At 42.7% G+C, this 27,897-nt stretch overlaps 1 protein-coding gene across 1 annotated transcript in view; it reads left to right on the top strand.

Annotated features, from left to right (window-relative positions):
* Positions 1 to 9,064, top strand: part of acp7 (acid phosphatase 7, tartrate resistant (putative)) — a 26,764-nt gene extending 17,700 nt beyond the window's left edge. The window contains exons 11-14 of the mRNA NM_001140103.1: positions 6,131 to 6,198; positions 6,291 to 6,362; positions 8,026 to 8,163; positions 8,329 to 9,064. Coding sequence (NP_001133575.1) covers positions 6,131 to 6,198; positions 6,291 to 6,362; positions 8,026 to 8,163; positions 8,329 to 8,394 — 344 coding nt within the window. The 3' untranslated portion in view covers positions 8,395 to 9,064. The remainder of the gene's footprint in view (positions 1 to 6,130; positions 6,199 to 6,290; positions 6,363 to 8,025; positions 8,164 to 8,328) is intronic.
* The last annotated feature ends 18,833 nt before the right edge of the window (positions 9,065 to 27,897 follow it).

A 27,897-nucleotide genomic window follows, 5' to 3' on the forward strand; every position in this document is an offset into this window, starting at 1 on the left:
ATTGATTTGCATTTTAATGAGGAAAATAAGTATTTGACCCCCTCTCAATCAGAAAGATTTCTTGCCTCCCAGGTGTCTTTTATACAGGTAACGAGCTGAGATTAGGAGCACACTCTTAAAGGGAGTAGTCTTCCCTGTAGCTCAGTTGGTAGAGCATGGTGTTTGCAACACCAGCATGTGGGTTCGATTCCCACGGGGGGCCAGTACCAAAAAAAAAAAAAAAGAAATGTATGCATTCACTACTGTAAGTCGCTCTGGATAAGAGCGTCTGCTAAATGACTAAAATGTAAATGTAACCGCAGCTTGTTACCTGTAAAAAAGACACCTGTCCACAGAAGCAATCAATCAATCAGATTCCAAACTCTCCTCCATGGCCAAGACCAAAGAGCTCTCCAAGGATGTCAGGGACAAGATTGTAGACCTACACAAGGCTGGAATGGGCTACAAGACCATCGCCAAGCAGCTTGGTGAGAAGGTGACAACCTTTGGTGCGATTATTTGCAGATGGAAGAAACACAAAAGAACTGTCAATATCCCTCGGCCTGGGGCTCCATGCAAGATCTCACCTCGTGGAGTTGCAATGATCATGAGAACGGTGAGGAATCAGCCCAGAACTACACGGGAGGATCTTGTCAATGATCTCAAGGCAGCTGGGACCATAGTCACCAAGAAAACAATTGGTAACACACTGCGCCGTGAAGGACTGAAATCCTGCAGCGCCCGCAAGGTCCCCCTGCTCAAGAATACATATACAGGCCCGTCTGAAGTCTACCAATGAACATCTGAATGATTCAGAGGACAACTGGGTGAAAGTGTTGTGGTCAGATGAGACCAAAATTGAGCTCTTTGACATCATTGGGGGTGTTTTTCTGCTAAGGGGACAGGACAACTTCACCACATCAAAGGGACGATGGACAGGGCCATGTACCGTCAAATCTTGGGTGAGAACCTCCTTCCCTCAGCCAGGGCATTGAAAATGGGTCGTGGATGGGTATTCCAGCATGACAATGACCCAAAACACACGGCCAAGGCAACAAAGGAGTGGCTCAAGAAGAAGCACATTAACCTCTCTGGGCTAGGCGGGACGAATTCGTCCCACCTACGTAACAGCCAGTTGAATCCTGTGGCGCGATTTTCAAAACGTTTGAAATGCTATTACTTCAATTTCTCAAACATATGACTATTTTACAGCTATTTAAAGACAAGACTCTCGTTAATCTAACCACACTGTCCGATTTCAAAAAGGCTTTACAACGAAAGCAAAACATTAGATTATGTCAGCAGAGTACCCAGCCAGAAATAATCAGACACCCATTTTTCAAGCTAGCATATAATGTCACAAAAACCCAGAAGACAGCTAAATGCAGCACTAACCTTTGATGATCTTCATCAGATGACACACCTAGGACATTATGTTATACAATACATGCATGTTTTGTTCAATCAAGTTCATATTTATATCAAAAAACAGCTTTTTACATTAACATGTGACGTTCAGAACTAGCATACCCCCCGCAAACTTCCGGGGAATTTACTAACAACTTACTAAATTACTCACGATAAACGTTCACAAAAAGCATAACAATTATTTTAAGAATTATAGATACAGAACTCCTCTATGCACTCGATATGTCCGATTTTAAAATAGCTTTTCGGATGAAGCACATTTTGCAATATTCTAAGTACATAGCCCAGCCATCACGGGCTAGCTATTTAGACACCCGGCAAGTTTAGCCTTCACCAAAATCACATTTACTATAAGAAAAATGGTCTTACCTTTCCTGTTCTTCGTCAGAATGCACTCCCAGGACTTCTACTTCAATAACAAATGTTGGTTTGGTCCCAAATAATCCATCGTTATATCCGAATAGCGTCGTTTTGTTCGTGCGTTCCAGAAACTATCCGGAATGGTAAATAACGGTCGTGCGCATGGCGCATTTCGTGACAAAAAATGTCTAAATATTCCTTTACCGTACTTCGAAGCATGTCAACCGCTGTTTAAAATCAATTTTTATGCAATTTATCTCGTAGAAAAGCGATAATATTCCAACCGGGAATCTGCGTGTCTGTAAGAAGAGGGAAAAACAGAAAGACGGGGGCGGACCGTGCACGCGCCTAAAGCCCTTTGTCCCCTGATAGACCACTTAGCAAAAGCGCTCGTGTGTTTCAGCCAGGGCTTTGAATTACGTCATTCAGGTTTTTCCCGGGCTCTGTGACCCCATTGGAGCTGTGGGAAGTGTCACGTAACAGCTAAGATCCTGACTCTTCAATAAACAGAAACAAGAAGAACGACTCCTTGTCAGACAGGCCACTTCCTGCATGAAACCTTCTCAGATTTTTGCCTGCCAAATGAGTTCTGTTATACTCACAGACACCATTCAAACAGTTTTAGAAACTTTAGGGTGTTTTCTATCCATATATAATAAGTATATGCATATTCTAGTTACTGGGTAGGAGTGGTAACCAGATTAAATCGGGTACGTTTTTTATCCGGCGGTGTAAATACTGCCCCCTAGCCCTAACAAGTTTTAAGGTCCTGGAGTGGCCTAGCCAGTCTCCAGACCTTAATCCCATAGAAAATCTGGAGGGAGCTGAAGGTTTGAGTTGCCAAACGTCAGCCTTGAAACCTTAATGACTTGGAGAAGAGATGTGTGCAAACCTGGTGGCCAACTACAAGAAACGTCTGACCTCGGTGGCAAAACCCTTGTTGGCAATCACAAAGTACTAAGTCATGTTTTGCAGAGGGGGAAAATAATTATTTCCCTCATTAAAATGCATATCATTTTATAACATTTTTGACATGCGTTTTTTGACATGTTCAAATAAACCTACTATTAAAATTATAGACTGATCATTTATTTCTAAGTGGGCAAACGTACAAAATCAGCAGGGGATCAAATACTTTCCCCCCCCCCCCACTGTATGTGGCAGGGCTTGCAAACCATTACAGACGACAAAGGGAAGCACAGCCGCGAGCTGCCCAGTGACACGAGCCTACCAGATGAGCTAAATTACTTCTGTGCTCGCTTCGAGGCAAGCAACACTGAGGCATGCATGAGAGCATCAGCTGTTCCGGACAACTGTGTGATCACGCTCTCCGTAACCGACGTGAGTAGACCTTTAAACAGGTCAACATTCACAAGGCTGCGGTGCCAGACGGATTACCAGGACATGTGCTCTGGGCATGTGCTAACCAACTGGCAGGTGTCTTCACTAACATTTTCAACCTCTCCCTGTCTGAGTCTGTACTACCAACATGTTTCAAGCAGACCACCATAGTCCCTGTGCCCAAGAACACTAAGGCAACCTACCTAAATGGCTACAGACCCGTGGCACTCACGTCTGTAGCCATGAAGTGCTTTGAAAGGCTGGTAATGGCTCACATCTACACCATTATCCCAGAAACCCTAGCCCCACTCCAATTTGCATACTGCCCCAACAGATCCACAGATGATGCAATCTCTATTGCACTCCACACTGCCATTTCCCACCTGGACAAAAGAAACACCTACGTGAGAATGCTGTTCATTGACTACAGCTCAGCATTCAACACCATAGTACCCTCAAAACTCATCACTAAGCTTAGGATCCTGGGACTGAACACCTCTCTGCAACTGGATCCTAGACTTCCTGATGGGCAGCCCCCAGGTGGTGAGGGTAGGTAGCAACACATCCACCACGCTGATCCTCAACACTGGAGCCCCTCAGGGGTGCGTGCTCTGTCCCCTCCTGTACTCCCTGTTCACCTACGATTGCGTGGCCAGGCACGACTCCAACACCATCATTAAGTTTGCAGACGACAAAACAGTGGTAGGCCTGATCATCGACAACAACGAGACAGCCTATAGGAAGGAGGTCAGAGACCTCAGTGCCAGAATAACAACCTATCCCTCAACGTAACCAAGACTAAGGAGGTGATTGTGGACTACAGGAAAAGGAGGACCGAGCACGCCCCCATTATCATCGACGGGGCTGTAGTGGAGCAAGCTGAGAGCTTCAAGTTCCTTGGTGTCCACATCACCAACAAACTAGAATGGTCCAAACACACCAAGACGGTCGTGAAGAGGGCACGACAAAGCCTATTCCCCCTCAGGAAACTAAAAAGATTTGGCATGGGTCTTCAGATCCTCAAAAGGTTCTACAGCTGCACCATCGAGAGCATCCTGACTGGTTGCATCACTGCCTGGTATGGCAACTGCTCGGCCTCCGACCACAAGGCACTACAGAGGGTAGTGCGTACGGCCCAGTACATCACTGGGGCTAAGCTGCCTGCCATCCAGGACCTCTACACCAGGCAGTGTCAGAGGAAGGTCCTAAAAATTGTCAGACCCCAGCCACCCCAGTCATAGACTGTTCTCACTACTACCGCAAGGCAAGCGGTACCGGAGCGCTAAGTCTAGGACCAAAAGGTTTCTCAACAGCTTCTACCCCCAAGCCATAAGACTCCTGAACAGGTAATCAAATGGCTACCCGGACTATTTGCATTGTGTGCCCCCCCCCCCCCCCCCCCAAAACGCTCTTTTACGCTGTTGCTACTCTGTGTTTATCATATATGCGTAGTCACTTTAACCATGCCTACATGTACATACTACCTCAATCAGCCCAACTAACTGGTGCCTGTATATAGCCTCGCTACTGTTATAGCCTCGCTACTGTATATAGCCTTCCTAATACCTTTTTTTTTTACTTAAAAATTGCTTTGTTGGTTAGAGCCTGTAAGTAAGCATTTCACAGTAAGGTCTACGCGTGTTGTATTCAGCACACGTGACAAATACACTTTGATTTGATTTGTTGGTCATTGCTAGACAACCATTTTCAGGTGTTGCTATAGATTTTTCAAGCAGATTTAAGTCAACTGTAACTCAGGAATCTTCACTGTCTTGGTAAGCAACTCCAGTTTAGATTTGGCCTTGTTTTAGGTTATTTTCCTGCTGAAAGGTGAATTCATCTCCCCGTGTCTGGTGGAACCCTGGTTCAGTCTACTTTTCTTGAAGAATTTTTGCCTGTGCTTAGCTCTATTCAGTTAACTTTTTTTTATCCTGGAACAACTCCCCAGTCCTTAACAATTACAAGCATACCCATAACATGATGCAGCCACCACTATGCTTGAACATATAGAGTGTACTTGGTAATCTATTGGATTTGCCTCAAACATAACAGTTTGTATTCAGGACAAAAAGGGAATTGCTTTGCCACATTTTCTTTGCAGTACTACTTTAGTGCCTTGTTGTGACCAGGATGCATGTTTAATAAAATTATTGTTTCTATACAGGTTTCCTCTCACTCTGTCAATTAGGTTAGTTTTGTGGAGTAACTACAATGTTGATCCATCCTCAGTTTTCTCCTATCACAGCCATTAAAATCAAACTGTTTTAAAGTCACCCTTGACCTCAAGGTGAAATCCCTAAGTGGTTTCCTTCCTCTCCGGCAACTGAATTAGGGAGGACTCCTGTATCTTTTTCGTGACTAGGTGTATTGATGCACCATCCAAAGTATAATTAATTGCTTCACCACGACTCAAAAGTATATTCAATGTCTGTTTTTAAAATGTTTACCCATCTACCCGGTTTCCTTTTTTGCGAGGCATTGGAAAACCTCAATGGTCTTTGTGGCTCAATCTGTGTTTGAAATGTACTGCTTGACTGAGGGACCTTACAGATAATTATATGTATGGGGTACAGAGATGAGGTACTCATGTTATTGCACACTCTATGCAACTTACTGTATGTGACTTAAGTACATTTTTAATCCTGAATTTATTTAGGCTTGCCATAAGATAAGAAAGAGGTTGAATTATTATTCACTCAAGGCTTTTTATTTTACATTTGTGGACCTTTCTAAAAACGTAATTACACTTTGACATTATACAGACTGTGCACCTGCAATTTGATGAGTGGAAAGAGGCATCGGTTACAAAACACCTTAACATAATTCTACTGTGACATTATTGGATATTGTAAAAAAAAAAAAAAATCAGGATGTAACACAACAAAATGTGGAATGTCAAGGCTGTGGTATTTGTATTATTTTTCAGTATTGAAAATCATGCCATATGTATATTGCCCAGGCTTATACTAGGTAAGTACTGTATCAAAATGTTCATATCAACTAATGCGACGTCTTTTTCCAGGAGTGGACCTGGAGCTGTGGGCCCATGAACACACATATGAGAGGTTGTGGCCTGTCTATGGCTACAAGGTCAGTTCCCATGTGAATAATCACTACATCACACACTCTCCATGTCATCAGTGTTTTGTCAGACTGAAGAGCCTTTAATGTTCCTCTTCCAGGTCTTCAATGGGAGCATCGAACAGCCTTATGTAAACCCCAAATCCCCAGTACATATCATCACAGGCTCTGCTGTAAGTAGACCACTGCTTTAACCTCTCCTTTTTCAGTCAATGGGTGGTGTATAAATGCAGTCAACAAAGCAGGACACTCTTGGTCATCCAACCACACATGAGTTGGTCATCCCCATATCAAAGTGGTTTCAGGACCGCACCAGAGCCACAGTCCTGTTCCAAATGTCAGATGCTTGAGAATGAGCTTTAGGGAGGCATGTGGCTCTCCACAAACAACATGAACCTTTGACTGAAAATGGGACACTATAGACTATCAAAGGACTGTGAAGTAGCATACAGTGCTTAGTGAAAGTCTACACAGCCTTGCAGTTTTAATATTTTTCTGCCTAAAATTTCTGTCTGGATTTTTTCACTGATCTACACAACCTCCACATTTTCCAAGTAAAATACTTTTTCTCAAATAACAAGTCTTAATTGCAAAGGTCTTCACACCCCTTACTGAGGTACATCTAAAGTTTAGGAGAACATATTTTCATACAAAATCATATTTGTAAAATGAGGTCCATCTGTTTGCAAAAGTAGTGGTTCTCATGATTTTAGTTCCTGTGTCTAAGTTCCCTTGGTTAGTAAATTTCTAACAATTCAAACGCAAAGCCACTAATGAGCTTTAAAAGCATGTCTGGGATACATTTTTAAACAGGAATAGATCAGGGGAGGATAAGAAATGATTCCAATAACTTTTTGGCCTAAATGTAAAACCTTCAGGTTTGGGTTAAAAGGATCGGACCCTTTTTTTTCCCAGTTTTCACCTAAAATGACATACCCAAATCTAACTGCCTGTACCTCAGGACCTGAAGCAAAGATATGCATATTCTTGTTACCATTTGAAAATAAATACTTTGAAGTTTGTGGAAATGTGAAATTAATGTAGGAGAATATAACACATTAGATCTGGTAAAAGATCATTTGTACCATCTTTGAAATGCAAGAGAGGCCATAATGTATTATTCCAGCCCAGGTGCCATTTAGATTTTGGCCACTAGATGGGAGCTGTGTATGTGCAAAGTTTTAGACTTATCCAATGAACCATTGCATATATGTTCATAATGTTGTATCAAGACTGCCCAAATGTGCCTAATTGGTTTATTAATACATTTTCAAGTTCATAACTGTGCACTCTCCTCAAACAATAGCATAGTATTCTTTCACTAATAGCTACTGTAAATTGGACAGTGCAGTTAGATTAACAAGAATTTAAGCTTTCTGCCCATATCAGATATGTCTGTCCTGGGAATTGTTTGTTACTTACTACCTCATGCTAATCACATTAGCCTACGTTAGCTCACACCGATCCCGTAGAGGTTAAATCCAATATAACATATCAGAGTGAAACCCTCTGTATTTTCAAGTATTATGGTGGCAGCATCATGTTATGGGTATGCTTGTCACTGGCAGGGACTGAGTTTGTCATGATCAAAATAAATATGAAAGTAGCAAAGCCCAGGTAAAAAGTTAGAGGAGAACCTTCTAAATACCTAACCCTGCTGGACAATTTGGTTTTACTGTAGAAAATGTTCTTTAGGGGGAAGAAAATGTTATATAATCCCTTCTTTTTTTTTTCTTTTTTTTTACTTCAAGTCAGCAAAATCTGAACTGTGCAAGGGGTGTTTAGACTTTCACTATGCACTGTAGGATGGCTTGTAGATATCTATGGTCTTTTCAGGGCTGCCGTGAGAATCATGATACGTTCATCCCTAATCCGAGGGACTGGAGTGCCTTCCGCAGTACAGATTATGGATACACCCGCATGCAGGTGCACAACACCAGCCATCTGTACCTGGAGCAGGTCTCCGATGACCAGGTGAGCAGAGAGGGAAGTCCTCAGTTCTATAACTATGAAGTGGATGGTCTTCTCCAATCTCTTACTGATATGTAATATACTTCATGGGGGAAAAAACAAGTCATTACACTGTTCATTCAGATTTGTTGGCTCCATGATAAAGGAGAATGCCTCTTTGTCGTTCAGTATGGTAAGGTGATCGACAGCATCTGGGTGGTGAAGGAAAAACACGGCTTCTCAGCCTGGTTCTGAAGACCCCAAGAACCCCAGCCAATCAAATCAACATCTCTTCTCAGGAAATGCACGTTGAAACCTAATCATGGTGAACTGCACTGTTGACTGCTATTAAACCAATCATAGGAAAATTATTATTTTCCAAATAATGGAAATCTTTGCACACAGGCCCATCCGTGGAGGACCATTAGGGATTAGACACACGTTTCAGATTGGGAGGAAAAGCGAATCTTCAGATTTCAAACTGTCTGCTCATATTTATGCTGTCTACTGTTGGTTATTCCAGAATCAAGATGAAATCAGTGAATTAGCTGAGCACAGTGGGAGAGGCCCAAACCTGAGGTGACAGTTATTTTATACAGTAGATCACAATCATAACTCTATACATCTTAGTTTCATTCGAATGGACACAATGTGATTAGTTTCCCCTGACAAATGGTTGTAAGGGGCCTACATTTTATAACAGTCTACTCATATTGCTACTTAGATTTATATGTATCTGTTAAATGTTTAACATAAAAAAATGTATATTGTTAGTGAGAAAGGAACAAACAAACTGTTGTTTAAAGAACCAATAGAAAAATGCTATGATCAATGTAAATCATCTTATTTTACTGTCTTGTTAAGAATGGTACTGTAAAACAAGGCATCAGACTTTTAACTATATCAATAAATCCTGTCTTTCCAAGTGTCTGTCAGTTTCTGCAGAAGCAGCAGGCACCCGGCAGGCCATCTCAAACAAACAATGGGCTCCTTTAACTCAACCTGCCCTGAGTCCTCACAGGCACACTAAGGGATAGTACCACCAGGCCATATCCTATCTGCTGCACCAAGCATGTTTTCCACTAGCCAAGACCTGGAAATATGTTTAAAAGATCAAGTCTCTCATCATTCCATCAAGATGACTGATCCTTACTTGGCGAGTCTAAAACGCTGCAGCCTCAGTTGACTTGTCCAACACAACAACAGTCAGGAGCTGCATGCTGACTGGGATGGTTACTGGCAGCCCACCAGCCCAAATCAACGTGTGTTTGAGCTAACAGACTCCAGCTGTTAAAATGCAGTATACGACAAAATAGGTACTGTACCGTAACCCGTACATAACCATTCTGCCAAGTGAATAAATAAAGTCCCTGTAAATTGAAAACGTTTTACAACTCGTCACCTGGATCAACATCCAAATGTTAAAAAAAGGAAGCCGTTAACATCACAGTATGGGGCTTTAAAGGTAGCTACACAGGAAGTTGAAGTTACACATTGCACACATGCAGTGGCTGCTGCGCTACTGGTGGTATTCAGTCGCAAATGAAGTCAGTACACGTAGGAGGTTGTTAATTTACTGAGCCCAACAGTAGCTCAGAGAGTTAGAGGACGTCTGAGGCCTGGGTCATCGAACAGTACGTGCCCATTTCCTAGCCTAGCGCGCATGCCTCCTGTTAATTGCCAGTTTTACTACCTTACATTATCTGTCTTTGGTTGCAACACTCACTACCGAGTTCCATACTGCATCTGGAAGCACTGTTTGTCAGGAGCTTCATGAAATGGGTTGACAGGGCCGAGCAGCACACAAGCCTAAGATCACCATGCGCAATGCCAAGCGTCGGCTGGAGTGGTGTAAAGCTCGCCACCATTGGACTCTGGAGCAGTGGAAATGTGTTCTCTGGATTGATGAATCATGCTTCACTATCTGGCAGTTCAATGGACAAATCTGTGTTTGGTGGATGCCAGGAGAATGCCTCCTGCCCCAATGCATAAAGTTTGGTGGAGAAGGAATAATGGTCTGGGAATATTTTTCATGGTTCGGGCTAGGCCCCTTAGTTCCAGTGAAGGGAAAGCTTAACGTTACAGCATACAATGACATTCTAGATGATTCTGTGCTTCCAACTTTGTGGCAAAAGTTTGGGGAAGGTTTCAACATGATAATGCCCCCGTGCACAAAGTAAAGTCCATACAGAAATGGTTTGTCAAGATCGCTGTGGAAGAATTTGACTGGCCTGCACAGAACCCTGACCTCAACCCCATCGAACACCTTTGGTATGAATTGGAACGCCGACTGCGAGCCAGGCCTAATCGCCCAACATCAGTGCCTGACCTCACTAATGCTCTTGTGGCTGAATGGAAGCAAGTCCCGGCAGCAATGTGGAACGCCTTCCCAGAAGAGTGGAGGCTGTTATAACAATAGGGGGGAAAACTCCATATTAATGAATGTTTGACGAGCAGGTGTCCACATACTTTTGGTCATGTAGCGTATTTCAGTCATAGTAAGTATATTTTTCCTCAATAAAGTAGCTATTAGCTATAAGTCAGTGCTAGTAAGAAAATAAGAAGTGTGCATGTTAGTTAACAAAAGGCAAGGGCGTTAAAAAATATATATATATTGGGGGGGTGCTGTGAGATTATTTAAAATACTCTGAAGATAAAAGGTCCCTATGCCACTGTGTTCCTGTCCTTTGACCCTTTATCCAGTATATTGCGGATACCCTGTTGTGTGTGCTGAGGTGTACAGGGTACATTTTGTCGGGTGGAGGGGGACTGGTTGACTTGCTGTAAATGTATGTCTTGAGACATTGTGTTTGTTTACTATGATTGATGACCACCATTTATAATCCTAGAAAGCGCTGCTGTTTTCCCTCTCAATCATCTAACCGTAATGTATATTACATGAGAGGACAATACATTGATCTCATTTCAGCAGAGGGGGCTGCTTCGTAGGCACAAAGTTCATGCTATTAATGAGTATATCACATGGTATTCACGTTTGTCTGTTGTTGACTTCATGTGTTTTTGTGAAAAAATCTATCCCTTTCTAGGAAAAAACTATCAGGGAGAAAATAACATGTCACTTCAGATCGCATGCCTATTTGTGAAATACGATGTGCTTATTACTGTACGGCAGAGACAGCAGGTTTGCGGTTAAAAGTCCTTTGTTGACAGAGGTAATTATTTCTGTATCTTGAACAGAGATGTTATTTTCTTGTGTGTCCTTTTACGTTCCATTTTATTCACTATAAAATTGTTGAATGCAGGGTCATTTTTTGAATTCGTGGAATGTGCACTTTTACTTGGCAAAATAAAAGCAAGCTGGTTTGGCATAACAGAATTGTTGATCAGACACTAAAGACACTTTTAAATCCACCACTCCTAGTCCATGTTAGTATAGTGTGTTAGTAAAGTTGCTGTTTGCTTTGCCCTGCAGTGTAAGAAGTCAAGGAGACCCAGTGCCTTTCCTAGATAGGCTGACGGTTCCACGTAGCCTATAGGAAGTAGAGGTTGACCCTGTTGTTTGACTTGTCTCAAATGAACACAATGGAATTCACCTTGTTAGTCCTAATCAGATTGCATGGCCCTGGAAGCTATTAACAGGCCTTGCTTTGGGTTATGATGATATAGCACAGGATGTAGTACCTCCATTGTGCCATCCAGGTCTTGACCTTCCTGGAGTCTTCAAGGTAACATATCTACTTCCATCAGCACTAATTTTACCACTACAAGGTCATTAGTAATAACACATCTATACCCAAATAGTTGTCCTCTGGAGGCTGATGGGTTTAATAGTCTCAAGAGTGATGACCACGTAGAGACCCACATGTGAGACTGGAAAGAAAACGTCTCCTTCTATTCAAAACAGCCGTCAAGAATCCCTGCTAGAACACTCTAAACTCTCCTCAGAATGGCACTGCGGTTAGTCCTCACTGTTTATCTATTTCCAAAAGAGTCTAAAGTAGTCCCTTCAACATCAAATTCCCCCTCGAGAGTCAACGTCTGTGTGGTATTTTTGCTCCACAGGAGATCAAGAGGAGAGCAGCTTGATCCAAGGATAGCCTGCTGCCATCCTCTCTGTGGACTTGGACTTGGACATTTTTAATGAATTCAAGCTCTCAGATGTTCCGTGAAGAAATTTCATCAAATCAGAACACTCAGTGTGCTTCCACAACCACAATGCCAGAGATACAGATATAGGATCTTAATTTGATCACTCTTTTGTTGCTGAGAATTGTCCTCCACAGCAGGAAATGCAAACTTGTAGTATATTCGAGGTTTAAAAAGGTTTCTAAAGTTTGTAATTTTGACTTTAAAATGTAAGAATTGATTTGCCCTACAAAGGAGTTATTGTATCAACCCCTACAAAGAATCCACATAATAATTCACATTTCCTGTTGCTGCAGGATTATTTTCCTGCTGTAGCAAACTGGCTCAAATTAATATCCTATATCTGTATGAGAGATATTTTCCCTCTGCCCCTTATAAAGAGCCCAGGCTGGTATGCAGCGCTGCACATCTCCCCACATTCCTGCTGTAGATCTTCTCTTAATAACAACACCACTGATTTACAGGACCCAAGAATGTGGTGTCAACAAGGAGAAGCACAGCACGCACGTTTTGAAAAGCTAACCTCCATAGTAAATCTGAAACAAACACAACACAGGGCTCACGGCTGGAAAAAAGCTACGGCAGTCCTGTGTTTTTTCGTCTCGCACAACGTGTGTAAGAAACGTGTGTCTTGTCACATTCCAGCACATGGGCTCAGATTGTCTGGTTGCAACTCACATCATCAGAATGGGGTGTCAGATGGACAGTTTCAAAAGGTGACCTGCTTTGATCGATTGCTGCATACACATGTACTATAAGTAGTTACCACCACCAGAATTCATTGTAGAGGTCCCTGTTTGGCTGAAAGATACCTTGAGTGTGTGTACAATTAAGATGGAATCAATGTCAATACACTATAGCCCTCATGTTAACTGAAAAGGGACTACCGTAGCCTACTGCTGAGCTATTTCATACCAAATGAGACCATGCATGTATTAGAATTGACCTTTGTTGTAAACACACATGTTGGCAAGACCGGAAAACATGTACTGTGTATGATCCTTTGCAGATAGACATTTCATGGAGTTTAGACGAAGGCGAGAACTGGCTTCTCTGAGCTTTGACAATAACATCTGCGACAATCTGAGAGGCAGTACAGGTGTAATTTCCCCTGTACATTGATGGATCAGTGAGACATTAGTTTAATTGTTGGACAATCAGATTCAACCCATGCATCAAGAACAATTAGCACAGCGAAATTATAATTTGATACAGGCAATTTAACACAGTAAGGGGATGGCCCTCTCATTTGAAGTCTCTGACTCCTATTCCCCTTGTTATCCTCTGAAATAGAGACCACAAAGGGCCCAATATTGGCCACAAAGGTCAAACTTTATACTGTTAGAGACCTTAAGTTCCGGGCCCTCGGTCTGAACCCCGCCCTGTGCAACTGGGTCCTGGACATCCTGACGGGCCACCCCCAGGTGGTGAAGGTAGGAAACAACACATCCACTATGCTGATCCTCAACACAGGAGCCACACAAGGGTGTGTGCTCAGCCCCCTCCCATACTCCCTGTTCACTCATGATTACGTGGCCATGCACGCCTCAAGCTCAACAGTAGTAGGACTGATTACCAACAATGACGAGACAGCCTGCATTGTATTTGGAACAAAACACTCACTAAACCCTAAACCTCAACTAAATCTTGTAGTAAATAATGTGGAAATTGAGCAAGTTGAGATGACTAAACTGCTTGGAGTAACCCAAGATTGTAAACTATCATGGTCAAAGCATATTGATGCAGTAGTAGCTAAGATGAGAAGTCTGTCTATAATAAAGTGATACTCTGCCTTAACAACACTATCAACAAGGCAGGTCCTACAGGCCCTAGTTTTGTCGCACCTTGACTACTGTTCAGTCGTGTGGTCAGGTGCCACAAAAAAACAGAACAGGGCAGCACGGCTGGCCCTTGAATGTACACAGTGCTAATATTAATAATATGCATGTCAATCTCTCCTGGCTGAAAGTGGAGGAGAGATTGACTTCATCACTACTTTTATTTATGAGGTATTGACATGTTGAATGCACCGAGCTATATGTCTAAACTACTGTCACACAACTCGGACACCCACAAGAGGTCTCTTCACAGCCCCAAGTCCAGAACAGACTATGGGAGGCACACAGTACTACATAGAGCCATGACTACATGGAACTCTATTCCACATCAAGTAATTGATGCAAGCAATAAAATTAGATTTAAAAAACAGATAAAAAACACCTTATGGAACAGCGGTGACTGTGAAGCAACACAAACATTGGCACAGACACAGGCACACACACACGATAACATACGTACTATACATACACATTGATTTAGTAGTGTAGATATGTGGTAGTGGTGGAGTAGGGGTCTGAGGGCACACTGTGTTGTGAAATCTGTGAATGTATTGTAATGTTTGTATGAACTGCTTTAATTTTGCTGGACCCCAGGAAGAGTAGCTGCTGTTTTGGCAGCAGCTAATGCGGATCCATAGTAAATACAGGGAGGAGGTGAGGGCCCTGGCGGAGTGGAGCCAGGAAAATAACCTCAACGTCAACAAAATGAAGGAGCTGATCGTGGTCTTCAGGAGACAACAGAGGGAGCACACCCCCATCCACATCGACTGGACCGCATCAACCACCCAAGCCACGGTCTGTTCACCACTCTATCATCCAGGAGGCGAGGTCACTACAGGTGCATCAAAGCTGGGACCAAGAGACTGAAAAAGAGCTAATCTCAAGGCCATCAGACCGTTAAATATCCATCACTAGCTGGCTACCACTCGGTTACTCAACCTTAGAGGCTCCTGCCCTATGTACGTAGACATGGTATCACTGGTCACTAATAATGGAACACTAGTCACTTTAATAATGTTTACATACTGTTTTACTCATTTCATATGCCACTCCGACATTGCTCATCCCAGGGGTGCAACTTTCACTGTGGACGGGGTATACATGTCCCCGCTACATTCTGAAATTGCATTTTTGTGTCACCCCCCAAGTTTTAGCATTGGAATATGATACAAAAGAGGTAACGGTGTGATTTAGGACCATGCTGTCGGGTAGGCTGTTTGGAGTGTTTATCTGACTGGATGAAAAAATATATAATAATTATAATTATGTCCCCCCAACTTCTAAAACCAAAGTTGCGCCCCTGGCTCATCCTAATATTTATATATTTCATATTTCGATTATTTTACTTTTAGATTTGTGTGTATTGTTGTGAATTGTTAGATACTACTGCACTGTTGGAGCTAGGAACACAAGCATTTCGCTACACCTGCAACAACATATGCTTAATCTGTGTATGTGACCAATACAATTTGATTTGGAACTACAATCACAGATTAATGAGCTACTGGTTTGAGAATGCACCAAAAGCCGACAGGAAGAGAGCGCTTGTGCCAAGGAGCATGGATTCAATTTATTAACTTTGAGCCTCGACACTAAAGGGCATAGGGGGCTGTGTGACAACAGGGTATACTAGCAAACTGGCTGTTGTTGGCAGGCAGTACTGGGGCATGCCTTTTGGCATAAGAGGTCTCTGTTTGGGTCCATTTAACTCCAAACGATTCTTGTTTAACAGCCTTCTCATTTCCAGTAAGAGTAGTCTGTGCCTGATGTTCTTCTCCAACCCAGCGAAATGTACAATCGATGCTGGAGACAGCTCGCCTATTCATTCTACTGCTACTCTTCTCAGGGCTGTGTCAGACAATGTAATATGGACATCAGTAAGAGAAACAGCATGGCATGGTTGGCACAACTCTAGGATTGGCACAGCTGACCAGTGCGTTCACAGAAACCTACCACGGCGAACAATGCCCAGCTTCTTATGCCTTCTCCCTGTTCCGGTTTCCCCATGCCAGGCAGTCTCTCCGTCTCCTGTACCATTGGTTGAGGTAATTTTCTCACATAGGGCTTAAGGCATCAGCGATAACTTTTAATGGGGAAAACTCTTACAAACAGGACAATAAGGCTGTTGATACTTGTCACAGTTAGACTGGGCCTTACTGTAGTAGAGTACAGGGCTATGTGTAGGTGAACGGTCCACTGCTGAGGTGTCCGGTATAAAACCTCACTTTAACTCCATTTCAGATCTGAGCATTCCCCATCTAAAAGGCCCCTGTCAGGTTTACACAGTGATACAGGGTAACATGAGGAGCCTTGTATGTCTCCCATTTTAAAACCATCTAGACAGGATTGACCCTATAAACAGTTTTAATGGACGCTATACTGTAAAAGAGTTATACATAGAGAAAACATTTAGTGGTTAAAAGAAACCACAGGCCCTGTGCTGTTTGGGATTTAGTAGTGAAGCTCTGCTGCCTGCCTGCATCTGACAGTGTACTCATCTTTTGCTAAATGGGCTAGAAACCGCTTAGTACCATGGTAGTGTTATGACAAGGAACAACATGACACCAGCCTGTTTAGCAGACGTTAAAGGGTGTTTCAACACCTTATTCCTCATGGGGGGAATATGACTGGGCCCATTCTCTGGCAGCTTCAGAGTCTCAGAGGGATCACTCTCAGCGCACAGCGGCACTGCCATGTCAAGCAGGAGAGCTATTAGCTGCTCTAAGCCCCCACCGTTCCCCCTGAGGTCACATTACACTGTCTGTCATCTCAAACCCATTGACAACTGACCGTGTCTACAGGGCTGCTCTCTGCTGGCTGGGGATTATGGTGATGAGCACTCAGAGTGACACTTACATAGAGAGGACTGTGTTGGCTCTGTAGGCCTGGCAGCTTCTCACAGTTCGCAGGGGAGTCTGAGGCCTATAGGCTGGATTGAATTGCCTTCTAAACTTCCATGCCACAGCTTGGGCTTCTAAGGTAATATTCTACTGGAAAAGTGTATATAGTTGTGGTTTTGTGTTTCCCACTGTCTCCCTCTGAGGGATCTCAAATAGCCCTCACCAGCCCGCTCTAACTGCAAAAACACAGATGTGCCACGACTGAATAAGTATTTGAAAAATATGTTGAGCAACAGCAGGCGTTTTTGTCATTACAGTACCTGATGTCCTTGGCCTTGTGACACAGTAAGGACCAGACACAGACAGGTCTGGTGGTATGCTGCTGTTGTCCGCTCTCTGTCTGTCTAGACCTGTACTGCTGACATTGGATCTGTCTACTGAGACTTCTCAAAACCTTCAAAAATCTATTAATGACAGCTGACAAAAATACAAAATGTTTAGTTATTTCTATTAGTTATTATTTGTCCCAAATAATGTGTGAGTCTTCAGGCTCTATTCAATCCACATTGTGGAAATTCAGCGTGATTGAAATTTAAAGGCAATGTTCGCGCTTTACAGGAGACTGCATTCACAGTAAACACTGCTTATGCCGGCTCAATTGGAAGTTACCTTTAAATTTCTATCGCGGAATCTGCAATTCTTCAGCTTTAAAGATTGAATAGAGCCCTTACTATTAGTTATCTCCAATGAATAAACTATCTAACCATGAATGATTATACCAATAAACACTCATTATGTAACCATATTCTAGTCTTACAGAATTCATAAAACCCCAGAAAAACGGCACATCTATTAGGCCCTTCTCGTGATAAGAGGAACAGATGTTTGTAGTTCCTGACCTGTTTCCCCACGAGAGGGAGAGAAACCTACATAATCATAGCTCGGGGTGTTTTTGCACTTCACAATAAGCACATTTATCTAACGATTAGACGGGTCCTGAGCAGATTTAAACAAATCATCCCGGTGGCAGAGAGCTGGTCTGTGTGGCCACTGGCTGTCTCACCTACTCATTTAAATAGACCCAGCCTGAAAGACTTAATAGTTATGCTAACAGTAGTCATGCTGTGGTTGAGACTCAGAGCCCTGGGCAGAGTGGAGGGGGAATTTTGTGGCTGCCCTTTGCTTATTTAAGCTCAGGTAGAAAGGGGGTCTGTAAGATGGCTCTAAAGGACAGAGCCAAACTTCACTATTTGTTCTACCAGTAAACCAAAACCATCAGGGCACATGCGATGCACGTAGAAGTGTTTTCTCTGTCACCTCAACATGTGCTTTTTTTTCTCTCATATCATTTCAATTCTGTGTGGGAGAGCAGATACCGTTACAGTCAAGAGCTGGGCCTGAAATTACTAGAATTATTTGGGGGAATTAATTTGCAAGTTTGATGTATTTGCCCCTCCAAGAGTAAGCGTTACTGTACATGTGCTGACCACCTGAGTTGGAAGACTACCTGAGCTTCATACAAATGGACAGGAGGAACTCCAGAGCAGTTATAATGAATACACCAATACTGACTTGATAGACTTCTTTGGCTACGGTAAAGGACAATGGATTGGCTGCTACTGACCAGGGTAAAAAGAAACAGAACCAAAATACCTGCAGGACCTAACAATATGCAATATCACGCCTCTAATGAATCCAACCAAATACCTTTCTTATCAAATCAATATATTTGTACAGCCTATCACATATTGATGGCATCCTGATGGCATGCCATGGGAGGGACAGATTGGGATTGTCCTGGCCAGGCCAGATGTGGCCTGAGCTAGAAAGGTTGCACTGGCCTGCCCAGGAGCCCTCTGGGTAAATCTTATTATCAGTCCAAGGCAGCTCTCCCAATGCAGGCTTTTCCATGCAGCTCTTTCTCTAAAGAGCCCACGTGTTGATCATTAAGGGAACAGCACCTCTGGAATGTTCTCCAGCTGGCCCAGGACACTTTATCTGATAGAGACTGGGTCTGGTCTGGTGCTGTGTTATGATCGCACACAACTGGACCAGGCCGAAGCAGTGCAGAGGGTCAGGGGGACTGCTAGTCAGTTACTGTAACTCCCTCCCTCATGACCTCACACCTGTTGTTCATGCTTAAACCAAACACATTTTCTTATTTCTATGGAGCATTAAAACTATTCGTCACCTAGATTTTTCTTGGATTTCTTGACAACAGGTTGTTAATGTTATGAATCAAAGCGTAAAAGGTATGAAATATTTCCATGCATGACACATCCTCATAAAACAATTATGATACCAGTTCAAACATAAAAAGGTGTAGTTGATGGTATTATTTCAGAAATTATTGTAATAAATAATGGAGATTATTTCATTTGTTTGTGAAACTTTGTGTCAAAGTTCTTTTGGATTTCACTCCAGCACAAGAAAACAGAACGTTAAACTGCATTAATAAACCCTTCAAATCTGAAGACACAAATCACCTTTCCACTTTACAAAAACAAGTGACTTTTTTCAGGTCTTGCACATAATTGTTTAGCCACCCATTCATTATATGTAATGCTGGGGTACGGGATGTTCCCGTTTCTTGATTAAAATAGGAAAAGCGAATCCAAAGTTTGGACTGAGGAGTCCTGTGTTGAAGCCTTCAACAATTTCTCTGGCTGAGGTTTATTCAGTCTAGTGAAAAGCATGAGCTGGCGTACACCCCAAAAAGTTAGTAGGTGCTGACTAACGGCGAGTAAACAGTATGCTATCGAAATAAAGAGAATTGCACACTCTACATATAAGCTTCCAGTAATTTACTGGGTAAACCACCAACGTTTCGGCATCACAGTGCCTTCAATTCGATGTCCCTCATTTGCGTATATACACTGGGTGTATATGCATGCATGAATAAATTAATATAAAGGGGTGGAACAAAAAATCTAATCAAATGTTATTGGTCACATACACGTGTTTAGCAGATGTTATTGCGGGTGTAGCGAAATGCTTGTGTTTCTAGCTCCGACAGTGCAGTAATATCTAACAAGTAATATCTAACAATTTCACAACATATACCCAATACACACAAATCCAAGTAAAGGATTGGAATTAAGAATATATAAATATATGAACGAGCAATGTCAGAGCAGCATAGACTAAGATACAGTAGAATAGAATACAGTACATACATATGAAATATAAACATTATTAAAGTGACTAGTGTTCCATTTATTAAAGTGGCCAGTGGTTTCAAGTCTATGTATGTAGGGCAGCAGCCTCTATGTGCTAGTGATGGCTATTTAACAGTCTGATGGCCTTGAGATAGAAGCTGTTTTTCAGTCTCTCGGTCCCAGTTTTGATGCACCTGTACTGACCTCGTCTTCTGGATGATAGCGGGGTGAATAGGCAGTGGATCGACGGCCCTCAAAGAACTTCACTGGACTTTATGCAACAGGGTAGCAACCACCAAAAACTTGCTCTGTTTAGGCCTACCTGCACTCACCTGCGCATTTCTAGACTGCCTCATTACCGTTGTTGTCACGTACTCTTGCAGAATTCAACAAGTATATCAAGAAAAGGATACCCACGCATTTAAAATCAAAATGCTTGACTCAAGATTACACCTATCTATGCATAATTTTCATTGTTTGCGAGATCAGATGTAATATCACTATAATCCAAGTTTTGATTTTGACCTCGGATTATCCAGGATAACACTAAAGAGGTTCAACAACTTTTTCCTCCTGGCCAAAACAAGAGGACAACAATGGAAAATTTCATAGAATTTGATATGTTATCCTCAATGATTTTAAATGCATTGTATTCCAGATGTGTGGTTTAACTGTAATAAATAAATCAAACAACACAAATAAAATTCCCTTCCTGTGACCCTTAAAAAGTAGAAAGATTGATCTTGTGACACAGCCAGTTCCATATCAATGTTCTGTTGCCGTAATGATTTACAGAAATCAATGAAACTCCATTGTCTTACGGACCCTACTCACTCAAGGCGAGTCTGAGAGGCATGTGTGATTTATTTTAGAATGCATTGTTTTGAATTATAATGACCCAACCAAAGCCGGGCGTGGGTTGTCTGCTTTGGTGCCTCGCTCAGTTAGAACATGTCTCTATTTTTGTGTTTTATCCCTGGCGCTGTAATCCCACAAAATAATAAATGTTTTGTCATTATTCACTTTTTGTCTTCCTCATTTGAATTGGAAGAAGTAGCTAATGGGTTGAGGCTTTACCATACGTGCTAAACTAGACCAATTCATCCACTTATGGAAACACAACATCACTATGAGCGAAGATGATTGGAGAAATTGACCATCCTGCTAGCAGACTGCTCTGCTTGACCTGTCCTCTTCACCCGCCTCGCTCTGCTCACTCCACACGGTTCTTGTGTAGCACTATATTGGATTACTTCAATATGGTATCCTTCTGTGTGGTAGGATACATTCCGAGTAAGGATTTCAGATTAGTCCCATGTACCGGGTAGTGCTGAGACCCATTCCCACGCTCCCGCCACACTACTTCCACCTCTTCCTTTTCTCGGCTCATTCCAGAGAGGATAGACTTGGTAAGAGCTCTATGTTAGAGTGTATAAGGGCAGAAGTATACCCGCAGCTATTCAATAGCTTGGAGCAGCTAGCTAGCTAGCTTCTGCAATTGTGTGCTCTGCTGTCCGCCCCACTCGGTTTACTTGTGACAGTGTACCAAACTGGACAATACTAGGGCCGCGTTTCAAACTCATAAAAGACACACCCTCGTCCACTTACCCTCGCCTTATACCCATCATGGACATCGGTCCAAAGGATTAGCCAAGCAACGTAAGCCCCTCAGCCCTCGTTTTTGATCGAGTTTGTGAGTGTAGAATTATGTTCACTTCGGGTCCTGAAATGCCCCATAATTCAATTTGTGATGATTGTACATCCGCTAAGAAAAGTCAGCCGAAACTTAAAACCTCAACATCAATTTGGATAAGTCAACATACAAGTGTAAGTAAAAACAAATGTAAAAAAGTTATAAATTGTGCTACTAATGAACATGATGGCACAAACACGTCTCGTAAAGTAATGATGTTTTTGTTTGGTGAGCTTTTGGAAATTGTAGAGAAAAAAAACAGTCCTTCTTCAGAGGTTCCAGCTTGGCAAGCTAATGTTAGTTACTGTAGCTAATTAATTTGCTAGCTATCTTACAGTAGGCATATATTAATAATTATATAGTTCATATAAGTAGACATGCAATCATAATTGACTGTAGCGCATATAAAGCACCACAAGCTACCGTTGGCTGAAAACACAATCATCGTAGGATGCACAAGTGACGATTTTCCGGCCAAGGGCGGTCCATTTAAAAATCATTCCTTCTTCCTTCGCCCCTTGCCCTGCAAGTGTATACTCATCAGACGTCATGATACGTCATCGGAAGTGTCTACTTAATTTGAGTGCTGAGGGGATAGGGTGTGTCTTTTAAATGTTTGGAATGCAGCCTAGGTTTGTTCGACCAGCATTGAGTGATTGTCCTAGGCTGCATTCCAAACATGTTATTTTTACCCCATCAACCCTTGTGCTAGCCACTTTCCCTTGGGGGAATCCCCGTCGAAACCGGATGCAGTTTGATTGCCATCTTAGCTGGAGGTCAAATTCACTAATGTTGCCCCCACGACCCTCGATTTAGCTTGAGGGAGCATTTCAAACTCAAAGTAGAGCCATAAACCCTCAGCCCTTGAATTACGTTTTACATTGTCACATCTGAGTGTACCTTGTCGATTGCCCATGAAAGGGAGAGTGATTATCGGAGAGGCAATGTCCTTGGTGGAAATCTAGAAGTTGAGCTTAAAAACAACCATTCTAAAGCTAATAATGTCCCTAGTAAGCTAACATATCTAGCTAGCACTCCTGTCATGTAGCTAGCTACAGTTACAAATAGCAGGCTAGCTAGTTTTATAGTTTGGTAATTTATTCCAATACATTTCAGAATTCCCAAATTATTTTATGAATCTAGCTACGTTTTATAGGCTCCCCAATACGAGACTAAGCCAATTTGCCAATGCTAAAATCAATGTCTATATATATTTTTAGCAAGCTAGCATCACACTTTTTTTCTGACATGTCAAAAATCTGATCAAATCAAATTTTATTAATCACATTTCACCTTACAGTGAAATGCTTACTCACGAGCCCCTAACCAACAATGTAGTTTTAAAAATGACGGATAAGAATAAGAAATAAAAGTAACAAGTAATTTAAGAGCAGCAGTAAAATAACAATAGCAAGACTATATACAGGAGGGTACCGGTTAGTTGAGGTAATATGTACATGTAGGTACAGTTATTAAAGTGACTATGCATAGATGATACAGACAGAGAGTAGCAGCGGTGTAAAAGAGGGGGGGGGGGGGGGGCAATGCAAATAGCCTGGGTAGCCATTTGATTAGATGTTCAGGAGTCATATGGCTTGGGGGTAGAAGCTGTTAAGAAGCCTCTTGGACCTAGACTTTGCGCTCCGGTACTGCTTGCCTTGCGGTAGCAGAGAGAACAGTCTATGACTGGGGAGGCTGGAATCTTTGACAATTTTTAGGGCATCTTCTGACACCGCCTGGTATAGAGGTCCTGGATGGCAGGAAGCTTGGCCCCAGTGATGTACTGTGCCATTCGCACTACCCTCTTGTGCCTTGCGGTCGGAGGTTGAGCAGTTGCCATACCAGGCAGTGATGCAACCAGTCAAGATGGTCTCGATGGTGCAGCTCTAGAAACTTTTGAGGATCTGAGGACCCATATCAAATCTTTTCAGTCTCCTGAGAGGGAATAGGTTTTGTCGTGTCCTCTTCACGACTATCTTGGTGTGTTTGGACCATGTTAGTTTCTTGGGGATGTGGACACCAAGGAACTTGAAGCCCTCATCCTGCTCCACTGCAGCCCCGTCGATAAGAATGGGGGCGTGCTCAGTCCTCTTTTATCTGTGGTCCACAATCATCTCCTTTGTCTTGATCACGTTGAGGGAGAGGTTGTTGTCCTTGCACCACAAGGCCAGGTTTCTGACCTCCTCCCTATAGGCTGTCTCGTCGTTGTCGGTGATCAGGCCCACCACTGTTGTGTCATCAACAAACATATTCCAGTCTGTGCAAGCAAAACAGTCCTGGAGCTTAGCATCTGCTTCATCTGATAGAATTATGGCTTGATTTGCCAAATGGAGGACGAGGGAGAGCTTTGTACACATCTCTGTATGTGGAGTAACGGTGGTCCAGAGTTTTTTTCCCCTCTGGTTGCACATTTAACATGCTGATAGAAATTTGGCAAAACGGATTTAACTTCCCCTGCATTAAAGTCCCCGGCTACTAGGAGCGCCGCCTCTGGGTGAGCGTTTCCTTGTTTGCTTATGGTGGAATACAGCTGATTCAATGTGATCTTAGTGCCAGCCTCAGTCTGTGGTGGTATGTAAACAGCTACAAACAGATGAATACAGATGAACACTCTCTAGGTAGATAGTGTGGTCTATAGCTTATCCTGAGATACTCTACCTCAGGCGAGCAATAGCTCAAGACTTCATAGTCCGCCGCCCCTTGTCTTACCAGACGCCACTGTTTTATCCTGCCGGTACAGCGTATAACCAGACAGCTGTATGTTGATAGTGTCGTCGTTCAGCCACGACTCCGTAAAGCACAAGATATTACAGTTTTACAGATAGTACATATTACAGATAATTACAGATAATGCAGCCTTGTTGATTCAATTTGACCCTGGAAGTAACCAGAGATGTTCACTTGCAACATTAGTGAATTGGACATCCACTTAAGATGGCAATCAAACTGCATCCGGTTTCAACGAAGATTCCCCGAGGGAAAGAGGCTAGCGCAAGGGCTGAGGGGGTAAAAATAACATGTTTGGACTGCGGTCCAGGTCACTTGCGGGATTGATATGAGCCACAATTCAATGCAAACTATAGTCACATGTCAAACTCTGGTGGCCGCAAAGTGTCAAATTGAAACAACATGGCTGCATTTTCGGACATTTCAGAAAAAAGTATGAAGCTTTACTTTTGCTAATAGATATATATAGATATATATATTAGCAAGCTAGCTTCATACTTTCTTTCTGAAATGCCCGAAAATGTAGCCATGTTGTTTCAATTACACTACCGTTCAAAAGTTTGGGGTCACTTAGAAATGTACTTATTTTTGAAAGAAAAGCACATTTTTGTCCATTAAAATAACATCAAATTGATCAGAAATACAGCGTTGACATTGTTAATGTTATCAATGACTGTTGTAGCTGGAAACGGCTGGCTGATTTTTTATGGAATATCTACATAGGCGTATAGAGGCCCATTATCAGCAACCATCACTCCTGTGTTCCAATGGCACGTTGCGTTAGCTAATCCAAGTTTATCATTTTAAAAAGCTAACTGATCATTAGAAAAAAACTTTTGCAATTATGTTAGCACAGCTGAAAACTGTTGTTCTGATTAAAGAAGCAATAAAACTGGCCTTCTTTAGACTAGTTGAGTATCTTGAGTACTGGGTTCGATTACAGGCTCAAAATGGCCAGAAACAAAGCACTTTCTTCTGAAACTCGTCAGTCTATTGTTGTTCTGAGAAATGAAGGCTATTCCATGCAATAAATTGCCAAGAAACTTAAGATCTGGTACAACGCTGTGTACTACTCCCTTCACAGAACAGGGCAAACTGGCTCTAATCAGATTAGAAAGAGGAGCGGGAGGCCCCGGTGCACAACTGAGCAAGAGGACAAGTACATTAGAGTGTCTAGTTTGAGAAACAGACGCCTCACAAGTCCTCAACTGGCAGCTTCGTGAAATAGTACCCGCAAAACACCAGTCTCAACGTCAACAGTGAAGAGGTGACTCCGGGATGCTGGCCTTCTGGGCAGAGTTGCAAAGAAAAATCCATATCTCAGACTGGCCAATAAAAAGAAAAATTAAGATGGGCTAAAGAGCACAGACACTGGACAGAGGAACTCTGCCAAGAAGGCCAGCATCCCGGAGTCGCCTCTTCACTGTTGACTTTGAGACTGGTGTTTTGCGGGTACTATTTAATGAAGCTGCCAGACACAGTAATATTACTGTTGGCTTCAATTTCCACTATTAGGCTGAGTTTATGCTAGCCCCGCATAGTGAGATTAAACTGTTGTTTTTTAAACAGTTGCTGGGTTGCAATAGTTTCTGTTACACTATTTTACAGTACAGACAGTAACTATCATAGTTTCCCATGGACACTCACATCTCAGCTCTTTTACACTGTGTTCACTATAGTTCTGTTGCACTACTTTACAGTATAGACAATAACTATCCCTTAATTGGAAACTGACAGCTCTATTACACTACTGTTTTTTTCACACAGTTTGTGGCTGGGTTTACTATGGTTTTTCTGTTGCACTACTTACGGTAGGCTACATACAGTAACTATGCTAGTTTTCATTGGCTATCCTAGTTTTCCTTTGGAAAGTCACTTTGCACAGTGTGTAGCTGAGGTCACTATTTTTCTGTTGTACTTACAGTTAAGACAGTAACAATCCTAGTTTCTCCTGGAAACTCACATTACAGCTCTATTCCACTGCTGTTTTCACACAGTGTGTAGCTGGGTTTACGATTGTTTTCTGTTGCACTACTTTACAGGAAAACAGTAACTATCTTAGTTTCCTTTGGAAACTCACATCTCAGATCTATAACACTGAGGGTTTCAGTGTGTAGTTGTGTTTGCTGTAGTTCTGTTTCACTACTTTATGGTACAGACAGTAACTATACTAGTTTCCATTGGAATCTCACATTACAGCTCTATTTCACTGCTGTTTTTCACAGTGTGTTGCTGGGTTAGTGCTCGATAGATTTTCTGTTACACTTACAGTACATCGAGTAACTATCCTAGCTAGTTTCCTTTGGAAACTCACAACTCAGCTCTATTACACTGAGGGGTTCAGTGTATAGCTGGGTTTACTCTAATCCTGTTACACTACTTTACAGTACAGACAGTATCTATCCTAGCTTCCCTTAGAAACTCACATAACAGCTAGATTACACTGCTGGTCTTATGCAGTGTGTAGCTGGGGTTGTTACACTGCAGAGTATACACTAACCTTCTCTTCTTCCCACAGAGATAAACTACCATTTCCAGTATGGCGTTTCACCTTGGGAAATGCAAGGTGTCCCTGCCCACAGGCAGCGAACCTCGTCTAAGAAGGGTGGCACTCGGCAGTCATCCTGAGGTGCTTGCCGTCGGCATTGACAGCTTCTCACAGGCCCAAACACCAAACTGAGAGAGGCGGTAGAGTCCCCATGGGTACCTCATTGGTACTGAATACAGTGATGGAAGGCTACGTCTTTTAGTGTTGACATCCTGGTTGACTGAATGTTTTCCGAAAGAGATGAAAGGACTGCCGACTTACATCCTAACCCCTCATTCTGGCCAAGGGTTCTGTCTGACAGACACGTTAACCGGCCATTATAGTTGCCTACATACGCCCCTCTCCCTGTAGCAGGTGAACTAGGGGCTTCCCCCTGTGTGTTGTGCCCAGCTAGTGCGACAGACACTTACTTTTCACAGACAACGGCAATACAAAATCTTTACCAGTTTTAGTTTACTATGGGGAGGGAGTTCTGCGCCGGGGCCTATCCGACCAGACTCACGCATTGCATGGTGGACACTGTTACTTCAGCGACGGCTCATCTCCCACGACCGGCACCCAAAACAACACAGACACCGTGAATTGTTGGTGATGAGTTCATGTTTGAGGACCCTATCGAAGTGGCTATCTCGCTCCTTCCTGTTAAATGGGGCGAGCCTAATTAGAGTCCACCGTAGAGAGATGGTGTGTGCTTATGCCTCTCTGATGGGTTGGGGTGCCACATTCAGAGGCATGGTGGCCAGCAGCCGCTGGAGCCCCTCATGGAGTGGTCCACACATTTGCTGGTGGTTTGCCTAGCTCTCCAGTAATTCCAGCCCTACCTGGTAGGACAGCATTTTCTGGTCAA

This window comes from Salmo salar, chromosome 01 (genome assembly GCF_965601325.2).
Source record: "Salmo salar chromosome 01, fSalSal1, whole genome shotgun sequence".
In the NCBI taxonomy this organism is placed as follows: domain Eukaryota; kingdom Metazoa; phylum Chordata; class Actinopteri; order Salmoniformes; family Salmonidae; genus Salmo; species Salmo salar.